This window comes from Populus euphratica, unplaced genomic scaffold, assembly GCF_000495115.2.
Source record: "Populus euphratica unplaced genomic scaffold, PopEup_1.0 scaffold479.1, whole genome shotgun sequence".
Taxonomy (NCBI): Eukaryota; Viridiplantae; Streptophyta; class Magnoliopsida; order Malpighiales; family Salicaceae; genus Populus; species Populus euphratica.
Window position 1 is genome coordinate 106020 of NW_011500358.1, and position 12284 is coordinate 118303.

At 32.1% G+C, this 12284-nt stretch overlaps 1 protein-coding gene across 2 annotated transcripts; it reads left to right on the top strand.

Annotated features, from left to right (window-relative positions):
- Positions 1–4969: 4969 nt before the first annotated feature.
- Positions 4970–10032, top strand: LOC105114032 (wound-responsive protein GWIN3-like). 2 transcript variants are annotated; one of them, XM_011010434.1, is made up of 3 exons: positions 4970–5470; positions 7659–7715; positions 9759–10032. In XM_011010434.1, exons 1-3 carry the CDS (start codon positions 5008–5010, stop codon positions 9767–9769), a joined length of 531 nt encoding a protein of 176 aa, XP_011008736.1. In that variant the 5' UTR covers positions 4970–5007; the 3' UTR covers positions 9770–10032. The 2 variants fall into 2 exon arrangements, with proteins under 2 accessions (XP_011008736.1, XP_011008735.1); XM_011010433.1 differs by lacking the exon at positions 9759–10032 and adding an exon at positions 9537–9710.
- The last annotated feature ends 2252 nt before the right edge of the window (positions 10033–12284 follow it).

A 12284-nucleotide genomic window follows, 5' to 3' on the forward strand; every position in this document is an offset into this window, starting at 1 on the left:
CCTAGCTTCAATGACTTTCCATTTGAAACCCCCATTAGCTATTCTGCATTGACTGATTTGTCCCAAGCCTAATAACTTTACCACCTCTGTAGCTGTGCCTTCAAAATTTCGTCTGAGGTAAATGTTGTGGCTGTTATTTGGAAAATCTAGGATCCTCTCATATTCCTCTAAGGTAGGTGTCATATCTATGTTTCCAAAAGTGAAACACCGATAACTAGGATCCCAAAAGGTGACTAGGGCTTTGATTGCTGCTGTTTGTAGGGGTAACCTCATTAGGTGCGCAATTCTCCCATATCGCCTTTCAAAAAGAGTATCATCAGCATATCCCATAATGGACAACAACTTCTCCAAGTCATTGATTGTGTGATTTATCTTGGTAATCTCGGGTAATTTACTGCTATTGATTCTTGGACATTTTCCTTCAGCTACCTGAGTTAGCTCGGATTCTTGCCCAAACTTGTGAAAAGATTGATACTCAGTCATGATTTCAGTTCAACCTGCAGTGATGATATTTTTACATGATTAAATGCAAATGACAGCAAAGTAATATATATCCTAAAGTCGAGTTCTAATCAGTATGTGCAACACAAGGTAGGCTTCCTCTATCTAGTCTCAAAAGGGTCTCATATCTGCCCAGTGACGACCTTTGTAAAGGTAGTATGAGGGTGTTACAAAGAACAACTAAAGCACGTATGCCCGCCATTACTAAGCAGGCACTCAGATATGAGTTGGGTGTTTCACGCATCTGAACCCGACCAATAGTCATAGGGCAGATCGCTAATTCCCCACTTAACTTAGAAGTTTGTTTATGTGTTGTCACAAAATTAAAGCATATGATGTCATGAACATATATGTACAAAAAAGAAAGCATGAAAGCATGTAAGACAATAAATACATATTAACCGATAACACACAAATAAGATAACGCAATTATCAGACAACAACCCATGCTTAGTCCACAAGAAAGATCCCGAGTGGAGTTGCCATTCTGTCGCACGTGAGCGGCATCACGGCGATCATCCACCATTCATGCTAATAATGGGATGTGGTGTATTTCTAGTAAGATATGAAGAGACAAGGAATTCTTGTCTCTTATCAGTGAAAACATTGAATGGGAGTCGCCACCTAGTATTCTGGTAACTAGGAACCCTAACTGGTCTTTAGAGATCGGGTACGAAGACTAGTTGCGTAAAGGCAAGGTATTAGCACCCCGACTACGCCCTACTTAAGGTAGGCTGCATTGTTTTGTCTGATAAAATATGAAATCATGTTGTGGTATCTAATTATATGTGTATCTAAAACCAAAGAAACTTTTAAAATCAAGAATACGTGTTACGTATAACCTCATAATCCCTGATACTAAACAAAACAAAAAAATTCTTATTGTTTTTGATATTTTGGCCAATGTTCTCTTGACTTTAATAAATTGGTTATTAAAGCCAAAATGCATGCTAAAATATTGTTTTTGATGTATGAAAAATACAATATGATTTTCTTTTTGTAGCTTTGAGACACTTGGCCGTATGCACAAAAACATTTTTTTTTTGTTGATTTTAATTTTTTTTTAGTTGATAAAAAAAAATCGGGTATTTTTAATACTAAGCAAAAAAGGCATAAATAATAAAAAGAGAAAAATATAAAAATATAAAAAATTAATTTTTTTAAATGGGCCGAACTCGGCCCAGATCAGTGGGTTGGGCCGGACCCGGCCCAAAACTAGATGGGTTGGTTACTGTACAGACAGTGACCCGTGTACAATAACCAGCTAAGTTTTAAAACATTGGGCCGGACTCGGCCCAAATCAGTAACCAGCCCCCCCTCCTTCATTTGCTGTAGAACGTGAATTAATTCACGTTCTGCATGCTAATGCAGACCAAAAAAAAAATAAAGAGACAGGGCAACCGAAGATTACCTGGGATTGGTGTCGGGGTGGTGCTGCTGGTGGTAGAGACACAGTGACCGGTGTTTTGCTGTGTTTTTCTTCTCTCTCTCTCCTCGGTTTTTTCACAATTTTCTCCTTCTTCTTCTCTGTCTTTTTTTTTGTTTTTTTCTTCTTTTCTTTTCTCCTCTCTCTCGTGTTTGGTTTCCTTCTCTCTTTCTTTTTCTCCCTCTCTTTGTGTCTGTTTTTTTTCACTTGCTGCCTCCCCTGCTTTTATAGGCAAAAAACAGGGGAGGGGACGTGGTTGGGGCGGCCACTGTGCAGCTGCTCCTCCACCGTTCTTCAAGCACGTGGAAAGTGGGTTGTGTCGGTGTCTTTTTGAAGTTGAATTGTTGGTAAAAAGATCGGTGAAAACAGAGGAGAAAAACACATTCTCTGCGTGTCCAGGGGAAGAAGATGATGGTACTATTCAAAACGGCACTGTTTTGAGTTTTTTTATGAATAGTGTATATGAATAGTGCATAAAACGGTGTTGTTTTTCCCAAAACGCGTCGTTTCATTTAAATGAGATTTGGCGCCAAAATGCGTCAGATTCAAAATCAAGCCTTCAATTTGGGCGTGTTTTACAATTTGGTCCTTGGTTTTGGATTTCTTCAATTAAGTTCCTAATTGGCCATCAAACTTCAATATTTATGCAATTAAGTCCCTGATTTGACCAAATTAACTCTCAAAAATTATATTTTGACCCCAGAACTTTAATTTCTTCTAATAAAAGCCCAAATTAACTAAAAAATCAAATTTTCTTGCAATCAAAACATCCATAAATTCAATTAAACCTTTATTAAAATTTAATTGAATCCATAAGCATTTTATTTTGGATTTTTCTTCCTAAAATTAATTTTCTTTGTCAACAAGGTTCTCATTAGTTAACAAAATACTGCCAAATTTTAATCTTTGTAATTGTAAACCTCCTCAACTAATTTTTGACCATTTTCTGAACATTCTGACATCCTTTTTTTTTTTATTGTTATTATTATTATTTTTTTTACTGTTATTATTTTTAAATTAGTTATTATTATTTTTATTATTAATTATTTTTCATTTTCTTATTTTTCTATATATATATATATATATTTTTTTTTTTTACGCGAGGACCAAAAAATGGGTTACAACAACCATATTCCTGTAAGGATTACTATTCTTATTTCCAACTTCATGCATGTTGCTAGCACTAGAAGTTGACCCAACCACCCTTTCTACCATGTTTTCGTTAGGAACAAATCATTCTCCATGTGCATACCAACACAAGTAATCCTCTATGAATCCTTTGGTTAGAAGATGCATCATTACAACATCTTAATGCAGAAACTTTAAAATTTTACATTTCCTACATGGACACCTAATACTACCATCAGTAAAATTTCTTGAGATAGATGTTGTGAAATTAATAAAACCCTGAAGACCATTACAATAATTCATCCTCCACAATCCTTAGGGTGAGTCTCGATACATCCATGAACAATCCTTCATGACTTCTATTGAATCTCTATAAAACATAACAAAAATATTGGTTTCTTATGTTAAATATTCATTATCAATTATCCAACAAACTAAAAAAACATTTATGTTAAATATTCATTATCAATTATCTAACAAACTAAAAAAACATTTATGTTAAATATTCATTATCAATTATCAATTATCAACTATCAAAGTTCCTACATATAAATTTACAAAAATCACAACTTCACAATAGAATTGATAACAATTAAAACAGACCCGTTAAACAAGCTATTATTTATTTCATCACAATATATCTAATTCAGTGTAATTCAAACAAAATTTCAACAATTTACAAACAAATATAATTTGACAAAATCTAAAACAAACTACAACAACTATAAAATTATATATTCATACTACACGTTTATTTGACAAATAACAGTCAAACAAATACATATGTTAACAAAATAAATATACTAAAAAGAATTCATATTTAAATGTCAAAACTAAAATGGATAGATTTACTTACAAAAAATGATAAAATGCACAAGAATGGATGTTGTGACCATGTACAAAAGTATAAGAAACTTGAGTGCTTATGTTGAAAAGAGAGGAGAGTTAGCATAGGTGGTTGGCTGTAGTTTGAGAGGGGAGAGGTGGGATGGGAAAGAAGAAGGAGAAATAGAGGAAGAGAGTGTCGGCAGAGTGGCTATATACTGGCTTTTACCAATAGAATCAATGATGGACACATTCTGTTGGTATACCGGTCCATGATTCAGCCGGTGGAAGTGCCACATCATTGTATGACTATCCTGGTTTGAATTTTTCAGTAATTCTATCAGTAAAATTGTCTGTAAAAATCCACGTCATCACACCATTGCAACTTTCCAAAAAAACTGTATCGTCCGTGGCTGATATAGTCATTATACACCAATAGATTTGGAGATAGAATTATGTTGGTAATTCCATTAGTTTTCTTCGATTTTTTGGTAATGGTTATTGAAGCAAACTAACCTAGATTATTAATTAATCAAGTCTCCTGAAGTGTCTAGTGCAAAAAAATGAACCAAAACGTTTTTAGGATACTTGGACATGTAATCTCTCATTTTAACTTGACAACTTGAATTTGATTTCGAAGATTTAATTAGTAGTTTTAATTGAAGTTATTCATAGAGTAGACTATTTGTGTAGGTTTTGTTCAATTTTATACATGGTGTTGATTTTCAAGTTGTCAAGTTCACCAATTATTACACGATAAATGAATACAATGATAGTCGTTTCAAAAAATATAGTTTATTTATTTAGATTTAAGATATTTAAAATTTTAAGTTCATTGATCAGATCAATTTCAAGCACGAGTAAAACACTTTTGTGGGATAAATCAAGCAAGAGGCAAGAGCTCAAAACCTATACGACAAATCGTCGCCACAGGGCTATAATTTCTAGTTTTGTCGGAAATCAGCACGAGTAAAACACTACAATGTGTATTTTTGTGGAATTTTTTAATTAATTCTAACAAATAATCCATATGCTTGCTCCATATAAATTAATGCTCTCCATGCGTTGTTCAACACAAGATCAACAAGACACAATATTGAGATAACTAATACTCATATTCAACAAATATGAAGATCACTAAAGTTCTACGACTCTCTTTCCTTCTCCTTGCCTTCATAGGAACTTCATTTCCTGAGGCCGTTCATGCCAAAGATCCTGCAGCAGTGCTCGATGTCTTCGGTCATGAGGTGCAAGCTGGTGCTCGTTATTTAATCGTAGCCCCCTCGACTGACAATACAACAACTCTTGCAGTCACTATGAATGGCCAGATCTTATGCAATTCAGATGTTATACTTTCCACTTTGAACGAGAGCTTCCCAATAACATTTTCACCAGTTATACAATCCACCGATGGTGTCATCCGCGAAGGAACTCATCTAAATGTGAACTTTGCAGAGCCAATTGCCACGTGCTTCATGGCAGGCGTGACACCCATGTGGAAAATCCGATTCAGTACAACAGCAAAAGGATTCATTGTGACCACTGGAGGTGTTGATCGATTGAATCGGTTTATGATCACCAAGTCTGAAGGTGATAATAGTTTTTACCAGCTTTCTTTTTGTCCAATTTCTGAACCCTTCTGTGAATGCTCATGCGTCCCAGTTGGCGTCAACGGTGACAAGAACTTGGTTCCCGGTGCCGGCCCTCTTCTTGTTATGTTTGAACCAGATGAATAGAGTGCACCAAAAATCGAGAATAAAATGGTGTCAGAATGATATTGAGGGAAGTCGATTGCCTATTATCATGTTTGAACCAGAACTATTATCTACTGCAATCCTGTATGAGGGATCTCGACTGCCTCCTATCATGTGGTGGGCATAAATAAAACTTAAATAAATAAGAAGCTTTTTAGCTTTGGCTTTTCCTTAATTTTCATGTTGTCTCCACACACACTTCGTTTGTTGCTTGATATTGTCACCAGAAATCTGGTTCTTACAATCAATCGAAAATTGTATAGGTTTCAAACTTAAACAATCCCATACTTCTTTATACTTAATTTTTATTAAATAGAATAAAGGTAGTTATTATTAAATAAAATAGAGGTAGTTAGATTCAAACTTGTGACTATTTATTTAATATGATTCTAATATAATATTAAAAAATCATCTAAATCTAAAAGTTTAAATTATTAAATGAGAGAGTTTAATTTTTATCTACATGCTATTGTTTTCTTGCCTATTTTTAGTAGGTTTTCAGGTCCTATATATATGTATTGGGCTAGGTTAATTTCGATATAAAATTCTTTCAATTTTATTGCAATCCGTGTTAAAGGTTGCCACAAATTTTATATTTCTTATGTGTGATTGTTCAATTAATCAATTATATTAATATTAACAAATATTAAAATTTTATTAAAATCCACATATTCTTACATACACAAACTAGATTCAAGTTGGGCCAAATTTTCATATTTTTTTTACGGACAATGTTAATATGTTGACGTACACAAACTAGTGTCCTACATTTTTTTAATAATACTTGTATTGGGCAATTCATTATGTTTATGGAGAAATCTCATGGAATCTATGTGTGCATACACTTATTCCTAGATATAACTTATGATGTTTGATTTGCCTATTTATTTTAATTCACAATAACAACTATTTGTCAATCATGTAGTGAGCCTTATCCATATTAAAGATTTTTTTTTGTTGTGGTTTAGAATAAGAGGAGGCTTAACCACTTACTTAGTCAACAATTCCAATTTATATATGTAATGTGATGTATAATAATTAATGTAAATATTACAATATAGGAGTAATAAACCTTTCTTATATATATGGAAGCCTATAATGTGTAATATCCTATAGTAAGGTGTTCTAAACATAATCTTAAAAATTCATTTCAAATTCAATAATGAATTGATGCCTTGATATTGAATTATAGGTTAGGATTCTTAGACATGAATTGGAGAAAAAAGTATTTGTTGTTAAATTTAAATTAATTCATGTGTGGTATGTAGTTTATGAAAGTATTGTGTGAAGGAAAGTGGGTGATGAATCTGGACGACTCGTTTCCTGATTTTTGGTGAGATTTTAGTAGGAGGATGAGGGAATTAGAATTATGTTCCTTCATAGAAATTGTAGATTTGGATGTTAGCTAACTAAAGAAACTTTTCTTGCTCAATTTAGAGATGTAGAACTTCAGTTATGGGTTATCAACCGAGACTGATCATGATTGATTATGTAGGGCAATAGGATTGATTAGTTGATTAGCAATCTTGACTACCTTAGATGTAGAACTAGGTTCTCCTTCCTTTAGAGAACTTGTAGCCTTGTGTCTTAACTTTCTAACAAGATCAATCTCACTTTAAAATGGAGTTCTACAACTCTAGATATAATTAAATATCTAATGAGTGTTTAGACAATAATAGTTGGATAATAATAATTCAATGTCTAGACAGTAATAATTGGACAGTAATAATTCAATATCTTGACAGTAACAGTTGGACAGTAACAGTTTAATATCTAGACAATAACAATAGGACAGTAATAGTAGACTTTCACGTGAATACTATATATAAGAATATAAAAGAATTGAGTCATATGAACACTTGCACATTGAGATACTAACTCTGAAAATATACATGATATATATGTGTATGTTAATATGAGGAAATGAACATGCATCGAATGTAACATATGAGTAATGGATGAATATGGATTTTCTATAATATCATCTTGAAGGAATCATAACCAAAAACTTCCTTGTGATTCAGGAGAATCAACCAGGATTGGATCTTCTGTTAGGGGAGGTCGTGAGACAGGTAAAACAGGTGCGTGATTTTCCTCCTATTTGCACTTACAAGATTAAACATTGTAAGGTCACCTAGTTCATGCTAGTAAATAAGAGTATTCAAATTAAGAATATGCAAATGAGTGTTAATTGAGTTTAAAAGATTTATAAGCAAAATATAAGTTCTTTGTTAGAATTATTATGGACCCGATAGAAAATTAATACTTTATTTGTATACATTACATGAAAATATATATATTTCTTTATCAACATAATGGTATGTTTATTTATGTAACAAGTCCATCAAATATACAGGGAGATCATTAGTTTAGGACTCTACTTTATCAAACTTATGTAAATATATTTAACTTAACTAAAAGGGAATTAAAGCGTTTATGTAGTATACTTTTGTTTAAACCTTGATGTATTTATAAAATTTAAACATAGCATGTAGTATTTTAGTTATCTTGTAATTAACCTTTTTGAAATGTTTAAGAACACTTATTATGTTGTAATTGCTTTCTTTGTATGTTAGTTTTCCTTTTCTTTTAAATTTTATGATATGATATGTGGATTATGTTTATATTGAACTTACTTGTAGCATATATATGTTTTATAGATTGTACGAGGTGTTGAATTATAATTTTTGATATAAGGTTCGGAATTATGGGACTTTATGATGATGGGTTGATTGAGTAAATTGATTGTAGTCATTAACTTGGGATGTTCTAAATTAAAAAAAATATCAAATTAAGAGAATATGTTGGGATCTTTTAATATTGATCAAGTTATATAGTCGGACTGTTATAGTAACCACCTAGTATTTTGATAACTGGGAACCGTAATTGGTCTTAAAGATCAGGTAAGAGAACCAGTTATGTAAATGGAAGTTATAGCACCCCAAATAAGCCTTATCTAAGCTAAGCTGGATTATTTTATTATCTTATAAAATCAAAGGTTTAGTGGTGTTTTCTAGTTGTTGATTTTAAAATTTTAACAATCTATTATTAGTATCTTATAAAATTATAGAATCCAAGGCAACAGTGTCAAAAACTTGACACGACTAAAAGATTGATGTCTTCTCCCAAGTGCAGGAATGTTGAAGTAATAAATAACCCAACAAGACCGGGGTCGAACCATAGGGAGGTTAATTGTATAAATTACAGCTAACAATAATACAACAATAACAACAACAATAACAATAATAATAATAGTAGCAGCAGTAGTAGTAGTAATACTAATAATAATAGGAATAATAAAAAAAAAAAAAGAAGAAAAAGATGAGAACTTTGAGATGGAATATTAATGTAAGGATTAAACAATGATAATAACAAATGTCAAGGTTAGAGGTTCCACTAATGGTATGTCAAACAAGTATAGTATAAAATCTTATTATTCAATTGAAAATCACACACAAAGAAGGTTCCAATCAGATTATAGATTGTTAATATGATTACATTAGTCATCTTATTCAATTAATGTTAATACTTGTAAATCTCATCAAGCATTCATGTTTATAACTTATGTTAACAACAAATCAAGTTCCTTTCATAGCTCAGTCGGTTATACCATACAGTATGAACTATGAAAGTACCAACCATTTGTTGTACCAAGTGTTATGTTGCTACCTAATTTTTTACCCATGTTTTCATATATTTTTTTAAAAAACAATATAAAAAAATAATAACAAAAAATAATAATAAGGGTTTACATATGGCAATAACATAGAGCATCAGGGCTAAGGAAAGAATATGTCAAGGAGATAATTACTCAATCATATATAATTACTGCAATATAAAATACCATAGATATATGATTTGATTCATGCTGGTTATGGAAAATAATCACTGTAATATAACAGATTTAAGGGTGCCAATCTCCCAGCCCCAGCTTTGTAGAAGTGAAAGAGGAGAGGAGAGGTTGTCGATCGTACCATCCATACGCCTGGCCTGTCGGCGGCGATGCATGTAATGCCCAGCTCCAAATCTAATAGATTTGAAAAAAAAAGGAGAAAAGCAGATCTGAAAGCGAAGAAGAACAACTAAAATGAACTGGCTTTTTGTGATTTGGTTTTTCTTTGTAGGTCACCACTAGTAGAAAAGGAAGAAAAAGTCTAAGGTCCAACCATTTCTGGGCATTTGATAGCGACGACATGTGAATCCACGCACCGCCAGTGATGGCGGCGCATCGAGAAGACGGGCTGCCACTGTTCCTGGTATTCTAGAAGGCTTCCCTGCAGTTGTTTGTACTTTTGTTTTGGGGTGTTTTGTGTAATTTTTGAATTGTTAATGTCTTGTTTGAGTAATTTTAAGTTTTGTTATTCGGTAACATGTAAAGAATGATGGGTAAAAAGTGATAGTGTGTTGTTTGTATTTTTTAAAAAAATCAAAAGGATAAAAAAATTAATTTAATATAGTCAAGTATATAAAGGATAAATAAAATCAAGTTGTATTTTCTGTGAAAATATAAGAACATGTTTCTATTTTTTTTTGTGGGATTTAATAACTAATTTCTTAAAGTCTTAAAAATTTGATTAATATGTGGGTTGTTGACTTTAATTTTGATTAAGGGTGTTTTTTTTGTGTGTTGCATACTGCGAATACCCTAACATGTTTTTTTTTAATTGTTTTAATATAGAAACAATATTGGAAGTTTTGAAAATGTGTTTTCGCATGGATTTCTTAAACACAAAAATTATTTTCTTGCATTTGTGGATTTTACAACATGTTTGTAAACTTCCAAAGGGTGTTGGCCAATATTCTAAACAATATAAAAATCTAATTTTGGGGAAAAATCATCTATTATTCACCAGTAATGCTTGGATAAAGAAATCCTTAAAGGACAAATATCCAAAATATTGTTGGGAATAATTTGTTATTATTCATTATTAATATTTGGATAAAGAAACCCGAAGTGGTAAATATCCAAAATAATTTTCTAGAAATAATAAATGTGCACACATCCTTGAAAGAAGTCTTGATTATAATCAAGGACATTTCAATTTGTTTTACTCCACAATTTACGAGTCGTGACAGTATAAAACACAAAGACAAGAAAAAAAGATTTTTAAAGCACTCAAGATTTCTATTTTTTGTCCTTCCTCTTGGCGATTTATGAGTCGCAAACTCTTGAAATATCAAGGGAAAAATGAGCTTGTACAGCACATCGAATCTCCTTGGATTTCTTTCTCAATAAATTTAGTTAGAATCAAATCGACAAAAAAACTGATGGGATTAGAAAACACCAACACCATAGCAATTATAAGACAAACCAAACACCAAGTAGGTTACCTTAGGTAAGGCGTACTAGGGGTGGCAACACCTTCCCTTTACCCAACCCCTTGCCTTAGAATCTCTGAAAGACCAGTTAGGTTTTTTAGTGACTATAGTACTAGGTGGCGACTTCCTTTTACACAAAAATAAAACTAAGAGACCCCGGAATCAATTGTTGGTCTCCGCGACGCCGCGCTCCGCTCGCGAGGGTGCGACATGTTATACAACATAAATCAAGAATAATCATTTAACAGGCAAAGTATTAAAGAGTGAACAAGATAACAAATACAAAACATGTTAGTATTAAACATTAAAGTCAATTTTGAGTTTACATTATACTTATTCTGACACCATTAATGTAAACTTTTCACCTTGACATAATAAAATTAGCTAAACATAATGAAAGAAAAAAAACAAAATAAGAATATAAATAAGATAAGAGTTAACTAAGTAAATGAAAGGAAATGAAAGGCATAAACTTCATATTAATGAAAGTAAAGTATAAACATTACAAAAAATACAAAGAGAGAAAGCAAGAGCATGATCTTGATCTGAAAACCAAGATCCCTAAATACAAGCCAAATGCCTCTTTTTATAGGCCAAAATTAGGAATTATTGATTTGATGATTAATTGATGAGTGGGTGACTAACTCTTGACTTGGTGACAATCCTTATCTTCTCTTGTCTGCCCAAAACGTCATTGATAACGTCAAAATTGGAGCCACTTGAAAACATGAAAGTTGTAGGAAATTATCTTAGCTTTCTTGTATAAAAGATTCAGGTTGTTTGGACTTCTAGAACTCCAGATATGGACCAAACACTGAATAATGCTCAGGTTGGAAGACAGATTCAGACTTGATATAAAACCTTGATAAAAATACACTTCTAAGTGCTAATCACACCCTCCAACCAGCTTATTACTAGTCCCTAGTAATCAAAGTGTTAAAATAAAAAAAGAATTTGTAAATTCCACAAGTCAAAGTATTCATCATTCAACTTCCATTAATCTATCTAGATAATCAAACTCTCATTAAATTTATATATTTGCTCAATACCTCTTAACAAGATATTAATAAACCTTTATTTTATGCTCAATATATCAACATATAATTATGGGGATTTTCTTGGAAGAAAATAAAATTGATGTTTTAATTTTTAAGGTTAACTTCCTTGAGCTGAGATTAATATTTTTTTTTTTAAAATATATATACATATAACTTAAAACACCATGCATCTTTAACCCATATAACGAGCTTTCGGCTAATGACTCCTAAACTAGTTAGTCTTAGGGCATTAGGTGTTGAGACACCCCTACGAGCTTAGTAACTCGGGTCATA

What these genes read in the sequence shown, in the direction of transcription:
- LOC105114032 (XM_011010433.1), top strand. Translation starts at nt 5,008, where the DNA reads ATGAAGATCACTAAAGTTCTACGACTCTCTTTCCTTCTCCTTGCCTTC. An exon ending in TATGATCACCAAGTCTGAAG is followed by an intron (nt 5,471 to 7,658) that starts GTGATAATAGTT and finishes CTTGTGATTCAG; the next exon opens with GAGAATCAACCAGGATTGGA. An exon ending in TCGTGAGACAGGTAAAACAG is followed by an intron (nt 7,716 to 9,536) that starts GTGCGTGATTTT and finishes GTAATATAACAG; the next exon opens with ATTTAAGGGTGCCAATCTCC.